Raw genomic sequence first — 16,028 nt, 5'->3', positions numbered from 1 at the left:
CTGTCAGTAGTGTACTAAATACACAATGATCTGTCAGTAGTGTACTAAATACACAATGATCTGTCAGTAGTGTACTAAATACACAATGATCTGTCAGTAGTGTACTAAATACACAATGATCTGTCAGTAGTGTACTAAATACACAATGATCTGTCAGTAGTGTACTAAATACACAATGATCTGTCAGTAGTGTGCTAAATACACAATGATCTGTCAGTAGTGTACTAAATACACAATGATCGGTCAGTAGTGTACTAAATACACAATGATCTGTCAGCAGTGTACTAAATACACAATGATCGGTCAGTAGTGTACTAAATACACAATGATCTGTCAGCAGTGTACTAAATACACAATGATCGGTCAGTAGTGTACTAAATACACAATGATCGGTCAGTAGTGTACTAAATACACAATGATCTGTCAGTAGTGTACTAAATACACAATGATCTGTCAGTAGTGTACTAAATACACAATGATTTGTCAGTAGTGTACTAAATACACAATGATCTGTCAGTAGTGTACTAAATACACAATGATCTGTCAGTAGTGTGCTAAATACACAATGATCTGTCAGTAGTGTACTAAATACACAATGATCTGTCAGTAGTGTGCTAAATACACAATGATCTGTCAGTAGTGTACTAAATACACAATGATTTGTCAGTAGTGTACTAAATACACAATGATCTGTCAGTAGTGTACTAAATACACAATGATCTGTCAGTAGTGTACTAAATACACAATGATTTGTCAGTAGTGTACTAAATACACAATGATCTGTCAGTAGTGTACTAAATACACAATGATCTGTCAGTAGTGTACTAAATACACAATGATCGGTCAGTAGTGTACTAAATACACAATGATCTGTCAGTAGTGTACTAAATACACAATGATCTGTCAGTAGTGTACTAAATACACAATGATCTGTAAATAGTGTATTAAATACACAATGATCGGTCAGTAGTGTACTAAATACACAATGATCTGTCAGTAGTGTACTAAATACACAATGATCTGTCAGTAGTGTGCTAAATACACAATGATCTGTCAGTAGTGTACTAAATACACAATGATCTGTAAATAGTGTATTAAATACACAATGATCTGTCAGTAGTGTACTAAATACACAATGATCTGTCAATAGTGTATTAAATACACAATCATCTGTCAGTAGTGTACTAAATACACAATGATCTGTCAGTAGTGTACTAAATACACAATGATCTGTCAATAGTGTATTAAATACACAATCATCTGTCAGTAGTGTACTAAATACACAATGATCTGTCAGTAGTGTACTAAATACACAATGATCTGTCAGCAGTGTGCTAAATACACAATGATCTGTCAGCAGTGTACTAAATACACAATGATCTGTCAGCAGTGTGTTATAATACGCAGTAGTCTGTCAGTAGTGTGTTATAATAGGAAGTAATCTGTCAGTAGTGTGTTATAATAGGAAGTAATCTGTCAGTAGTGTGTTATAATACGCAGTAATCAGTCAGTAGTGTGTTATAATACGCAGTAATCTGTCAGTAGTCTGTTATAATACGCAGTAATCTGTCAGTAGTGTGTTATAATACGCAGTAATCCGTCAGTAGTGTGTTATAAGACGCAGTAATCCGTCAATCGTGTGTTATAATACGCAGTAATCCGTCAGTAGTGTGTTATAATACGCAGGAATCCGTCAGTAGTGTGTTATAATACGCAGTAATCCGTCAGTAGTGTGTTATAATACGCAGTAATCCGTCAGTAGTGTGTTATAAGACGCAGTAATCCGTCAATCGTGTGTTATAATACGCAGTAATCCGTCAGTAGTGTGTTATAATACGCAGTAATCCGTCAGTAGTGTGTTATAATACGCAGTAATCCGTCAGTAGTGTGTTATAATACGCAGTAATCCGTCAGTCGTGTGTTATAATACGCAGTAATCCGTCAGTCGTGTGTTATAATACGCAGTAATCCGTCAGTCGTGTGTTATAATACGCAGTAATCCGTCAGTCGTGTGTTATAATACGCAGTAATCCGTCAGTCGTGTGTTATAATACGCAGTAATCCGTCAGTCGTGTGTTATAATACGCAGTAATCCGTCAGTCGTGTGTTATAATACGCAGTAATCCGTCAGTCGTGTGTTATAATACGCAGTAATCCGTCAGTCGTGTGTTATAATACGCAGTAATCCGTCAGTCGTGTGTTATAATACGCAGTAATCCGTCAGTCGTGTGTTATAATACGCAGTAATCCGTCAGTCGTGTGTTATAATACGCAGTAATCCGTCAGTCGTGTGTTATAATACGCAGTAATCCGTCAGTCGTGTGTTATAATACGCAGTAATCCGTCAGTCGTGTGTTATAATAGGAAGTAATCCGTCAGTCGTGTGTTATAATAGGAAGTAATCCGTCAGTAGTGTGTTATAATAGGAAGTAATCCGTCAGTAGTGTGTTATAATACGCAGTAATCTGTCAGTCGTGTTATAACACGCAGTAATCCGTCAGTCGTGTGTTATAATAGGAAGTAATCCGTCAGTAGTGTGTTATATACGCAGTAATCTGTCAGTAGTGTTATAATACGCAGTAATCAGTCAGTAGTGTTATAATACGCAGTAATCCGTCAGTAGTGTTATAACACGCAGTAATCCGTCAGTAATGTGTTATAACACGCAGTAATCTGTCAGTAGTGTGTTATAACACGCAGTAATCTGTCAGTAGTGTGTTATAACACGCAGTAATCCGTCAGTAATGTGTTATAACACGCAGTAATCCGTCAGTAGTGTGTTATAACACGCAGTAATCTGTCAGTAGTGTGTTATAACACGCAGTAATCTGTCAGTAGTGTGTTATAGTACGCAGTAATCTGTCAGTAGTGTGTTATAATACGCAGTAATCTGTCAGTAGTGATGTGTCATTTGTGCTAATTGTGGTGTGTGATAATGCATAATGATGTCAGCAGCAGGGTCTTAATCCCTGGCACGTGTCCGTAGGGTTCTCTCCCTCTGCTGACACGTTCCTCTAGAGGACGTGATGTCCTTGAGGTTCTCAGTCTGTGGATTTATCAGCTGGATGCTCTCTCAATGCTCTGTTCCCCTGGAGTTCTCCCTGCCCGTCTAATCTGTCTATCACAATGACTTCATAATCCTAGTCACTGTGTGTGTGTGTGTGTGTGTAAACTCCACCAACACCCTTTGTTTCATAAAATTGGGGGAAAAAAACCTCTACTGCAGGTCCCCAGATTGTCATCCTGGTCCCTCTGAACCACCTCCAGACCCACCTGCTGAACCAGAGGAACCGTTTCTGTAGTCTGAGGTTTGTTTTTATCCATGTTTTGCCAAAGTTTTTTGGAATTATTTCATAGCTCCAGACTTGGAGAGCAGGTCTTCCCTCTTGAGAATATGTTCTAGAGAAACCAACATTCCCCTACAAGCACAAGTACCACAAACAGAGGCTTCAGTCGTAGCAGTAGTACTAGTAGTAGTAGTAGTAGTAGTACTAGTATTTAAATCAAAGCCTCAGCACCTAAAACACAGTCAATAACAACAAACCCTTTAAATATCCAGAATTCCTGTGAACTCTTTGATGTTGAGGTCTATGGTACATGAGAACCGGGACATCTGAAGTTCCAGTTCTTGTCTGTCATGAGCCAAAGACCTGTTTATCTAAAAAAAAAAAAAAGACTACAGCCAATATGGAGTGACTGAAGTTTGCTGGTTGACTGAATTTTTGTGCCTTTTTTGATCCGGTCTCCAACTCTTCCTGTTTCTCAAGTCTGATTATTTATAATGTTCATTTTGTGAAAACTCACACAATCTAAAATAAACACTTAAAAGTGTGAACGACTTGTGTGTTTGATCATAAAAGACTAAAGTAGGCGGAGCTTGATGTGGGACAACTTTATTATCTTGCCAAAGCTGTACATATTCTATAAATACTCGTCAAATACTGGAATACTTGGCCTGTCGTGTCATGGATTCCCTCTCGTTACAGCAGCCAGCGAGCACGATGACAGAGATGGTCACAATACTCCAGTTTACAAAACTAAACAAAAAAATTAAACTTAAGCAAAAGAGAGTGTCCCACAGCCAAAGTGGAGATTGCTTCAGTTTGACCTGCGTCCCGTTACCTCAGCAGTTACATGACGAAACACAAGCATGTCCACATAAAACACCTCCAGTCATCGGTGGCTGTACCAAGATATTGCTGATCTGAAGAGACAGTTGAATGTATACACACACACACACACACACACAGTGAAAGCTGATGGGACCTGATTCAACAGTTCTTTACTGGGACAGAAATGACTTCAGGACTCCGATCTGGTGGCAGAGCGGATGAGTACAGCTGGAGTCTGGAGGGCAAACAGCCCGCCATCAGTCACAGGAGAGAGAACGGCTGCTGAATATTTAACCCTTTCTTTCCCAGCAAAGCCTCTCATAATTGGACTGAGAGCGAAATGATCCAAGAATCCAAACTCTTGAGTTTGAACATGGGCGCAAAAAGGTTTAAAACTAGTTTTCGCTCAGTGTTGATGGCAAACGACGAGAGGAGACGGTCTCGCTTGGACGGTGTTAAAAGGTTCAGACCAGATGGATACGTGGAGGCTGCATGTCAGAACTGGTCTCACTGTGTGTCACGTCGAAGGCGCACAAAGAGCTGCAGAGTCGCTCCAGCTGCAGCTTCACCACCGAGATTCGTGGTTCGTTGAGTTTGGGAGCAGAATGGATATGACATCATCTTTGTTTACTGTGGAGGAGAAATCGAGCTCATGCATGTGGACTGAATAACAGAGTATGCATAGATGTGCAAATCGGAGGAATGCTTATTGATGTTTGTGACAGTGTGTACGCGGTTCTCCTGGTGAATCGACGGTGTTCATAAACGTGGCCCCCGCTCTGACATCACTTAATGGAACGTGGCCTGAGTGTGCTCCGAGGGTACAGAGGGAGGCAGCAGCAGTTTTCTATCCTGTGACATTTATGTATATACAGTATCATGTATAGAGTACACACACACACACACACACACACACACACACACATTTAAAAGACAAATTCAAAACAGTCATGTCACACACGTCATATTCACTCCACTCTAAATGTTCTATAGAAAAGAAAAACACGTTCTTCCTTACATTCGTCACCCTGTTCAGCCAGTGAAGTCAAGAGAACCTGGCTCTGGCGATGGTTAGCTACTAGTATTGCACATCTAGCAGATCAACAAGTCTTTTTACAGTAAATATATATGTTATATCAAATAAATACTATATATAACCATATATATATATATATATATAATATTTATTTTTCATCCTCATAGTATCATGCAATTGTCAAACAGCAGACCACAGACGAGAACCTTTACAGCAGAACTAGAACAGTAATAGCGCCTGGCGCCCTGAGCAACAGCAAGAGAACACGTCACAGTATTTTAAGAAGCGTTTACATGCGGCGGTGGCAGCGGCGACGCTCTGGTGCAGGATACACAAGCAGGTTTGATGACAACCTCTGGATGTCTCACCAGCAGACACTTGGACAGACCGGAACTTCACAGTCACCACGAAGGTAGCACAGAGGAACACATGGCGGCAGCGTGGGACGAGGGGAGGCGCTGGTGAATGTCAGGGCTGTGCACGAGACCTGCATGCACTCGGGGCCTCCGGCTCCGCCTCACATCTCCTATCGTTACAAAACAGCTAGAGGACTGACACGGTGGGGACTAGAGGGAGGACTCACATCGTCTATGTTCAACATGGAGCTAGTCGCTAGGGAGCGTATTTACACGACGTCACAGACCAGGGACACACACATCTACACACACGCCCAGATAAAGGCTCCTGGTATCCTATATACAGGGAAAGGGGAGGGAGGGGGGTCGTGTGCTTACAAGTCAATAAGGGATTGTCAGAAGTCTGTGGAGCTGAGATGCCAGTTCAAGTAGAGAGGCACATTGAGGACAGAGAGGGTGGGGGGCACGGGTGGAGACTAGCTAGGGAGGGGCCTCGGTGACAGAATCTTGGCTTTTCCTTCCGCCTCCTTCCCCTTCACTGCCGCCACGTAGGAGAACAGGCAGAGGACGGAATAACAGATCTGATGGGCCTGCAGAGGAGGGAGAACAGCGTGAGGAAGAGGATCAGGTGAAGGCTCCATGACAGTGAGACCCCGCCCTCGTCACCTGACCCACCAGATCAGCATCCTGCTGTTCGTGGGAGCCCTGGCTGACTAAGAAGAGGAATGGAACCGGTCCAAACCCCGGAGCAACCGTGCTGGGACCCCAAACATGCTCCATCCAAGTTCTCAGACCCTCACTGCTGTTGGTGTCACACCTGAAACTGATCTGCAGGCTGGAGGAGGAGCTGCAGAGGAACCTTCAAAGGTCGTCACATCTTCCTCTTCTTCTGTCGTTCAGCACCTGTTTCTTCACTACTGTAGTCATGGAAACGCTCTGATGATCACCTCCTCTCACTGGTCATTATCATCCATCCTCATATTTCCCCTTTGGCAGAGGTTTTTACCTGAACACCCTCCAAATGCAACCTCCAGGTCCCCCAGGCTCAGGAGGGCATGTGCAGGCCGTGTGAGTGGTTGTGCTTGGGTGGAGCATGTTGGAGGTCTGGATGTCCCAGCAGCTCATCTACATTCCACTCCTCCACAACAGTTTCACTGGTGGAGGCTCAAACCACCAACAGCTCTAACATACGAGTACTCTGAGACGCTATTAGCTGTGCTAACATAGCCTTCCTGTGACATCACCATGGGCCGATTATGTCCCACGCATCCGACCACCGCGGTGCGTCGTGTCTTTTCAGTGTGTTTCTTTATCTGACTGAGTCTTCTTTGGTGCTTCGTCTCAACCAGAAACATCATTCGAGTTGTTGTTTGCTTTTCTGCCTGGAAGTAAGCAGCTGTGCAGCAGGTGAGTGTGGCAGCTTCCCTCTTTTCACTCCAGTTCTCCCAGTTCAACATGACGAGCACCGCAACTCCACCTGAACCAGAGCTCCACTAACCTCTCCTGTTCTAGAGGTCTCAGTTGTTGAATGCAGTTTCGACCTTCAAACCAGGCGTCCTGGATCATATCTGCTCTTGTAATTACAGATGTCCTGGGTTTTTTTAAGCTGTGTAACTCACTAGGGTGGAACACTTGAGTGGTTCTCTCATTACACGCTGGTTTAAAGAGACCAGAGGGTCAAACTCCCAAAGGTGCAGTGATGCTTTTACGACTCGCTCAGACTAAACTGAGACGATGGCTCCTGTTTCGAAGCTCCGCAGTCACATCTGCCGTGTTTACAGCGATAAATGTCAAGAGTGTGTGAGGCGCCCGGTGAAGCGCCGCTCAAACAACGCTGAGTGAGGGAGGAAGCGAGGACTCACCATGGGGGTCTTGTACTTGTGGATCACCACTTCTTTAGTTTCAGGAACTATGCCGGTGCAAGAGACAGAACAGAACATTCAAAGGCAGCAGGAACTTCAGTCAGTTATTGTTTGAGAGCTTCTGAGGGTGACGGGGGTGGGGGGTGGGGGTTGGACTTGGACAAAAAAAAGATGTTGAATGGTACGTAGGCTAAGAATCGTCCATCAGCAGTCAGAGAGCGAGTGATGTCATAGGCTGATATGATGTCATGTTGTTGTTCCCTCCACCAAGGAGGTCAAAACTAGGAGGCCAAATCTGCCCCTCAGCTGTTGGAGCGGGGCAGCGTGAGCCGAGGACCAGCTCTGTCAAGCTCAATTTGGGGGCCGAAACGTTTGTTGAGGAATGAGTTGGAGCAGAGACTGTTGGTGAGGACGTTCACAACCCACAAACATGGACAAGTAAAAACACTGAAGTGTCTTCTTTACAAAAGTCTGCATGTAGTAAATTTCAAGTATGAAAACACAAGATAACACCCCCCCCACCCCCATGAGCTAAAAACCAAAAGACGTCACAGAGAAGCAGCTACAAGAGGCCCGGGACCATGTCGTCGTCCACAGGACAGACGGACTTTTCATTAGTAACTGTGAACCCGTAGCAGAGAAGAAGAGGACACATGACCCCCTCCCCACCTCCAAACCACAGTCCCACCGAGATCTCCTCAAGCTGAGATACACAGGCAGGCTGTCGGGGGCGGGGGGTGATAATCACATGGGTCTGGGGTGAAATGAAAAGCGAAGAAGAGAGGAAGGAAGCGGAGGGAAAGTGATGGAAGAGGAACTCAAAGTGAAGCAGTGAGAGAAGATGGTGTGCAGGATTGGCCTGAATAAGGAAGGAGAAAGATGACAACACTTTACCTGCTGGAGAATGAAGGTTTTCATAGTGGCAAAGATGAGGGCAACATTACAAAAGCAGCACAGAGACACGGCAGTAACCCCGCCTGGCACTCCACCTCAACCTCCAGCTGCTATTCCATCTACCACCACAGGGAAGCACTAGACTTTAACCGCTCAGCTACGACAGCAACCCTCTTTGCTCTCTTCACTGCGTGAAGCTAATTCTCATGTTAGTCCAGATAGGTCAGTTTGGTGAACAGCTAAAAGTCTCTGTCAATGACATCCTCAGTGCGTCAGTGACACATTCAGTCAGGAAGTGCGGCATGCAGCAGAAAACTAGAAAATCCTACACTTGTAAAGTCCTGAAAACGTAACAAATATGAAGGAAACACTAAAGGTTGTTACGTCCCGGGGCAAAGCATGGTGATAGGGTTACCACCACGTATCCATCAGCCTCTCAAAACATGAGGCTGGTGTTGCTAAGTATTACTTCCGTGTCAAGTCATATCCCTCTTGTGTCCTGCACCTATTTATCTTCAGCGAGGAGCTGTGTGTTTTGTGTTTGTTCGTATGTCAGCAGAATGCCTCCCAAACTAGGAGGCTGAATTCTGCGCAGATCCATTTAACACAGCAAAAACGGCTTTATGAGTCGAGTTGTCCCCGGTGGAGGTTTGTGCTCTCTGGTAACCTCCAGTTATGCTCAGGGGTGACCTGAGACAGCTGGGATCTGTAGTTTTAGTCAAGAGTACTACTTTCAGCAGCGGACGCTGACGCACTGGTGAGGACGCGCAGCAGCTAATCCCCGGTGCTGATGTTCTCTGTGATGGAGGACCAAGTCATGCAGTGTGGTGGTTTTGGGCTGTGCTGGACAGTGCTGGTTTCTGTCAGTCCATGAAACTTTGTGAGAGTGGAGTTTAGTAGAACCTTGGTAGTCATAGCCTCAATGTCAGGGATTTTTTTTATTTTTTTTATTTTGCCCTAAAAGACTTCTTGATCAGTTCTGTCCTTTCTGGCTAAAGGAAATGTGGACCCCGCGTGAGTGAGAGAAGACCCCCATCCTCTGAAGACGACATCCCTGGCTTGAACCCAGTCCCAGTGTTCCTCTGAAGAAGAGCAAGTATCCAATTCAGTCAGCCTCTGTTAGCTCTGGTCATGACATTTGCCGTGAAGCTGAGTTACTGCCGTGCCGAGTACAGGCCTAGAATCAATAGATGGTGTATTTACCAAATTCCTCCAGGACAAAGACTCCCTTCACTGTATTGCACTTTTTAATGTGACTCAGCTCTATGAAAACCTAAAAACAAACAAACAAAAAGAAACAAAACAAGACAGAACATTATTAACTCAACAACACTGGATGAAAGTTAACACTTCATATCTAAAATTAAACATGTCAAGCTCGTCTTATTCAGTATGAAAAGGTAAAAGAAAACAGCTACACATGGAATGCAAGCTCTTAACAGCGAACCAAAAGAAAAGAAAAGCACACTATGAGAAGTTTCCATGATACATGGGCGACGGTTACATGAGGAGCGATGCTCAAAGCTTCAAACTTAATCACATGACATGTTTCATCAATATAGCCTGTCAGAACTGGAAGGATTGGGTTTGAACAGACAGGGTGGTAGAGTAACAGTTCTTTCTATGCTAACAGATGCAAATATGGCCCATATGATGCATACATGGAAGTTCCATATAAAAAATGTGGACAAGGACACAAAATCAGATTTGCCATACAGCTACAAGAGTAAAAAGAAAAGATAGAGAGAACAAAAAGGAACCCAAGAAGATGTTACTGCTAATAAGCAAACACAGCAGAGGTTGTGTACCTTCCGCTCCTTGCAGGGGGAGAGAGCATGGGAGAGAAATGGTTTGGATTATTATCGGACAGAAGAGCACAAACACTCAACGGCACTCTGAGAGGGCGCTATCCACAGGAGCCTCGGACAGATTCAAAACAAGAATCTAGCGTGGAAGTTACCAGAGCCAATCTGGACACCTGTCACAGGAGGATCAGCCCCCCCCAAAACTAGGAGATAGACAAAGAAAAGAAATAAGAGGACTAGCGGCTGGACTCTAGGGTGTCGAGAGCTGGGTTCACCTTAGTTTTCCTGGACTTTAAACATGTCAGTCCCCCACAGCCCTCCATGCCTCCTCCTCCAGCAACAAGGGCTGGCACCAACACCACTTGCTCACACAAGCAGAACAGATAAATGAGGGCAGTCAATGACACACGCTTCACTCCTGCTGCGTTGTAGGACGTCATCTCTGACATCACCTCACCCCCAACGCTCGCTCACGTTAATCATTTTATCAAGAAGGATGCAGATGGTTTCAGGAGCTGGCTAAAGCTCCCACTGAGGGGTGTGTACCAAAACAAGAGGAGCTTTCATGAGCCAATCAGGAAACACTCGCCATCCACCAACTGTGGCAAAGCAACCAGATGTTCAGCTTCACTGAGGATGAGCGAAGAAGTCGTGACTGGACACTGATTGTAACACTATTACGACGCCGTCCAATATGAAGCCACAACAATCAACTTGAGGGAGCCAGGGCAGCGCAGCCAGGAGAGGCACACTGTCACCTGATAAAAGGTCAGTTCACCCACGTGACAAAAGCAGAGGCCAGATCATTGTTTGCAGTGAAAAAAGCATGATCAATTTTGATGGAGGATTTTAAGAGGAGACAGCCGGCGTTCGTTCACCAGCATATCTGTGTGTTTGCAAGATGTCGCAAAAACTACCTGACAGATTTTGATGCAAGCTGCTGGAGAGATGATTGATGTGATAAACTGGGCGATCTGGACCAAACTGTGCATTCTGGATTCTGGAGACTGTCTTAGACCACTGGCAGGATTATAGCCACTGGCTATTTTTTCAGTCCGAATGCTAGATTTTTACACGCATTGATGTGTTTGTCTTGTATCTGTGGTGCTCCTGTAATCTTCAGTTGTTGCTTCTGTACTAAAGTGACCATTCATAAACACGAAGGCAGAAAAAAAACTGTGTGAGAACATGGGTGTCAAGGATCAGAAGATGCTGATGAAGCGGAGTGGTGCTCTAAAAGTCATCTTTGTTTTAGGAGTGGACCCAAATAAGATTTGATGATTTATTTGAAGGAGCCTGATTTGCTGCACTGGCGTCAGACTTTCATCTGGAACAGGACTAGGGGTGGGTACCGGACTTCGGTACTTTAACAGCACCGACCGAAATGCCTCGGTACTTGCAAGGTAAAAAGCAAAGCTCTGATAATACTGCCGGTGGTGACTCTGGCGACGAGTGGTCTAGGATGGTTGAGGAAGGCCCCGCCTTACTCGCTCTCTGATTGGCTAACCCTGATATCCTAACTGCCAATGAGAGACAGAGTAGGGCAGTTCATGACTTCACCATCCAATGAACATTATACGTTGCGTCCAGTAACACGTGTTATGTGTGTGTGGGTGTTGTTACCTGCATGTGTGTGAGAGAGACGCAAGAGACGGTGAGATAAGAAATGCCTCCGCGGTCAAAAGTGTGGCTCCATTTTATTAGAACGCCAATAGAGCGCGATGCAATATCTGCAAAAAGGATGTCGTGGCAAAAGACAGCAACACCTCAAATCTGATGAAGCACGTAAACGTGCACGGGATACATATGAGAGCAGAACGTTGCACGGTGTTTGATGTTATGAAGGGCAGACCGCAGCCTTCCTCATCCCAGCCTTCAAGTCCGCCCGTCGTGGATGTGCCTCTTTCGAAATATCTACCACCGGAGGAATCCTCCTTAGCCGAGAAAACAGACCATGGGGCGGCCGCCATGTCGGGGTTGTCTTCAACAGGTAAGCTAACTTTAAGCTAACACAAGTGAGTCGGCCAGCGCTTGCGTGAACTGTTGTTGTTTTTCCTCCTGACACTAGCTGCTGCTGCTGTTCATCCCGTTGTGAGGAGAACTTCTTACTAGCTTACTTACACTAATTTTTTTAATTAAATTGTTACTGAAAAAAGTACCGTACCGGAACCGGCACCGGTACCGAAAATTTTTGAAAGGTACCCAGCCCTAAACAGGACGTGAAATCCTGCAAGCCCCTTAAATGAAGAGAAATATGACTTGAGTAGTTGAGACCAAACGCATCAACAAGGCTAGAAGTCAGAAAATACTTGTTTTGTAAAATGGGTGAACTGATCCTTTAAATGACTTTTCAGTTGAGAAACTGGCTCACAGAGGGAGGATGTCTGCCAAGGGATGTTACTGGTCCCTTCACACACTCGTCCATCACAGCCTCATGTTATAAGAACCCCGACTATCACGACCAGCACAGATGTGAAGACAACACATGACAATGTGTCAGGGTCCAAACTTAAAACGTGACAGTTGCTATTAAATAGCCAATTATTAATGAAAAGTCTCAAGGTCGTCTGTCTTACCGGTGATGCACAACATACACCCACGCACACACACATACACACACTAACATTTTGTTACCTCCCACACTGTACATGAGCATGACGTTTGAGCACCCAAATGTAAATAGAAACGTGTGGAAGGATGTGTTACTATTAGTTTTTTGTTTGTTCTTTTTTTTTGGAAACATGCAAACAAACACACACACACAAAAAAGAAAGAAAAAAGCAAATCCAAAAAAGGCAAAAGCGCAAACAGGAATTCTTCCTCTAAAGGAAAACATCTGGTACATGATAAGAAATGCCAATCAAAGATGTCATCTGTCATTTTGACTACGATTTAGGTTTGATGGCAATAGAGGAAGAGGATCAGGAGATGAAAGGAAATGATTCAGAGAGGAGAGAGCGAGGTGGACAGGAGGACAGGATGAGGTCTGAACCATCATGAGTGACGTGTGTTTTCATGCCCTGGTGTGGGATGAGAAGCAGAGTTCTGCTGTGGTTCTGGCCTCTTACCTGGCTATGCATGAATTTGAGGTTGATTCCCTCCAGCGTGACCTGCAGCAGCCCCCCCTCACCAGTTTTCATGTCCTGGACGGGGAACTCTCCGCCCAGCTCAGGACCTGAAGGGAACCACTTCTCAGTTTTGAGCTCTCATAAACAAGTCTGTTGTACATCAACACTGTGTGCTTCATTTTTATTTTGCAATCGTTTAATTGTAAGGAGAGATGAAAGTGACAGTTAATACAGAATAATCTTGCAAATCATCTGTGATACACACACACACACACACACACACACACACACACACATATACACATATATATATATACACATATATGCATATATGTGTGTGTGTGTATATATATATGTGTGTGTGTGTGTACATATATATGTATATTTATATTCACATCATACACATATATACATATATAAAACACACACAGACACACACACACATCACGACAGCAGCACAAAGATATTAGAAAGGAGGTTAATCATTCAGGGAGACTTGAGTGACTTTGTCGCAACTTAGTGATAAATGACGCCTACCTGGTTTAATGCTTTGCTGTCTGGCTGCAGCTCTTTCCATACTGTCTTTCACACAGTAGTAGAGCTCGCGACACTAGAAAAGCAGAAAGAGGTTTTACTAACGGCAGATGCTGTCTCGAGTTACACAAAACAGACAGATTCAGCATCAGACCTTTTTGGTATAGAACTTGTTGAGCTGTGTCTCTTGGCCGTTGCGTCTCCAGAGACACAGAACCTTGGTCTTGGGGCAGTAAGTCATGTTGATGAGCTTCTCGTACCACCAGCGCTCATACACTGTGCCGATGTTGCTGCGCAGGACTATGCAGTCATCACACACCTGAAAGAGAGAGAGAAACTTGTAATTTTCCTCAACAGAGGCAACAACTCAGGTCAAGTTGTTCAAATAACAACATTTGCCGACCTCCATGAAAAAGATGTCTCCTGTGGTATCAGTGCCAGCATGTACAACAAATGTTTGCTTCTTGATGTGCCGGCTTCCACTGGGCCGGATGGACAGCTCACGCCCGTTCTAAAAACATAGTACACATAGTTGCACACCATATGTAGAAGCTTACGTAGCTGAAAAGAAAAAGGCAGAACACTCACCATCTTGGCCAGTTTGTCCAGCAGCTCATTGATCTCTTGGCTGTATGTGAGGCCGATGTGGGACTTCCCCATCAAACGCCTCACTTTCTTCCTGATGTCATTCTTGTTCACCTGAACAAACATTTACAGGAAATAAAGAGGTTTAGCTGTGTGTGTGTGTGTGTGTGTGTGTGTGTGTGTGTGTGTGTGTGAGTGAGTGAAAGAGAAAGAGAGATCAGGCTGCTCAGTGAAGTCGAACAGGGCTCCGTACTTTCATCATTAGCATGTACGCAATCATATTATGCAGGAGGGTAGCCAGCAGTCTGTCCTCGTCGTCCTCCAGGCGCTTGCGGTCATGGTCACCCAATGACAGGTACCTGTGTTAACAAACAAAACAGCAACAAACAAGTCTAAGTACCCTCCCGGGAGGGTTACAAAGTGTAGTTGTCTTATCTACACACAATGCTCAAAAAGACAGAAATCACTTGATCAGCTTTGGGTCTGTGTGTGAGAGTTTAAACCGTCAAGATGAACCTTTCAATCATCTCTTGAGGTCCCTGGTCCATGCCCATCCCCTCGCGCTCCAACATGACAGCATCTAAGAAGGCGTCCTCCCAGAACTGCACCTGATCCCACAGCGTGGAGCGCTCCTTACCTGAACACAAGACAGCACACTTGTCTCATCCACAGCACACTTGTCTCATCCACAGCACACATTGTCTCATCCACATTTTCTATAGTCAACCGTGTCTGGTTCAAGTTCAGTTCCATTACTGTAGGCCCAGTGAGTGTATCTGAAATTGTGTGTTATACCCATGTGGATCAGAGACACAGAACTCATGGTGCCTGCAAGACCTCTGACCATCAGAGGCAACCAGGTTCCACGAGTTCCACTCCAACTCATCTCAGAGAGCAAGTGAACAAAGCTAATGTTGGCAGCCACGTCAATAATTGTTAGGTGACGACAATTTTCTGAGTTTTTTATTAAGCAAAAAAATGTTTGATGTTGCTCCTCAACAAGTCGCATCAAGTTAACAAGGCAACAAGCTGTGAAACTGAGGCCTTTCAAATCAGTGTGTCCCAGCTTCATTTAGGTCTGACACTTCCTGTTGTACATGTGTCCTGTTCACCACTACGGGTCCAGTTCAGATCTGGGCCATACAATTCCAGGTCCAAGTATGTAGACCTGCAAAGATCTCTGCTCAGAATGTCAAACACTGGACTCAACTAAACCTTAAAGAGTGTTAACAATGAGAATTATATTCTCCCTCAGTGCCTTCAAGCATCATATTTGTCATTTCAGATTTTCTTCTGCAACTATGTGTGTCATTTGGTTCCACCTGATGTCAACTACTTTCAGAAGATGCAAAAATGACTGAAACATCCCAACCTGGATTTAACATGTCACATCACGGGAAATCTTCACATTCAGATGTTTTGTGTGCCAGCTGTTGGTTGAAGTGTACTCAACTGGTAATCACATTCCTGTTAGTACGAGCGCATCCTGCCTTCATCCAATGTGTAAACCCTTCGAATGTTAAGCTTTAAGGTCAATACTTAGATAGAAATCTGGGTGAAAGGGTGAGAGGCAGCAGAAACTGAGAGGATGTTCAAAGCTCGAGGAACAGAAAATGAATTACAGATGAGCTTTGGTGTGTTTGGTGTGTGCCGCCGTCTTTGCTGCGACCAAATCTGGAGGACTTCTCACACTTTGCATCCCAATCTCATGATAAACTCTGGACTTTGATGTGCAGATGATTGACAGACCAGAAAAACCCACATCACACCAGAGAT

At 44.4% G+C, this 16,028-nt stretch overlaps 2 protein-coding genes across 25 annotated transcripts in view; one reads left to right on the top strand and one right to left on the bottom strand.

Annotated features, from left to right (window-relative positions):
* The window catches only part of bbox1 (butyrobetaine (gamma), 2-oxoglutarate dioxygenase (gamma-butyrobetaine hydroxylase) 1), a 38,220-nt gene extending 26,996 nt beyond the window's left edge, over positions 1–11,224 (top strand). The window contains exon 9 of the mRNA XM_086179178.1: positions 9,259–11,224. The gene's annotated coding sequence lies outside the window, so the exon portion shown is untranslated. The remainder of the gene's footprint in view (positions 1–9,258) is intronic.
* Positions 4,227–16,028, bottom strand: part of madd (MAP-kinase activating death domain) — a 49,163-nt gene continuing 37,361 nt past the window's right edge. For 19 of the 24 annotated variants that reach the window (XM_086179084.1, XM_086178991.1, XM_086179053.1 and 16 more), the window contains 10 exons: positions 14,769–14,889; positions 14,506–14,611; positions 14,256–14,366; positions 14,071–14,178; positions 13,822–13,986; positions 13,671–13,743; positions 13,134–13,240; positions 9,464–9,533; positions 7,367–7,413; positions 4,227–6,094 (listed from right to left, as the gene is read on the bottom strand). In XM_086179084.1, the coding sequence (XP_086035210.1) occupies positions 5,981–6,094; positions 7,367–7,413; positions 9,464–9,533; positions 13,134–13,240; positions 13,671–13,743; positions 13,822–13,986; positions 14,071–14,178; positions 14,256–14,366; positions 14,506–14,611; positions 14,769–14,889 (1,022 nt within the window). In that variant the 3' untranslated portion in view covers positions 4,227–5,980. The remainder of the gene's footprint in view (positions 6,095–7,366; positions 7,414–9,463; positions 9,534–13,133; positions 13,241–13,670; positions 13,744–13,821; positions 13,987–14,070; positions 14,179–14,255; positions 14,367–14,505; positions 14,612–14,768; positions 14,890–16,028) is intronic. The other 5 variants (XM_086179103.1, XM_086179111.1, XM_086179135.1 and 2 more) reach the window with 1 other exon arrangement.

Source organism: Aulostomus chinensis, chromosome 2, assembly GCF_037954235.1.
Source record: "Aulostomus chinensis isolate RoL2024-O1b breed Wild chromosome 2, RoL_Achi_v1.0, whole genome shotgun sequence".
Taxonomy (NCBI): domain Eukaryota; kingdom Metazoa; phylum Chordata; class Actinopteri; order Syngnathiformes; family Aulostomidae; genus Aulostomus; species Aulostomus chinensis.
The sequence above is the reverse complement of the archived record's forward strand: the minus strand, read 5'-3'. Positions and strand labels throughout refer to the sequence as shown.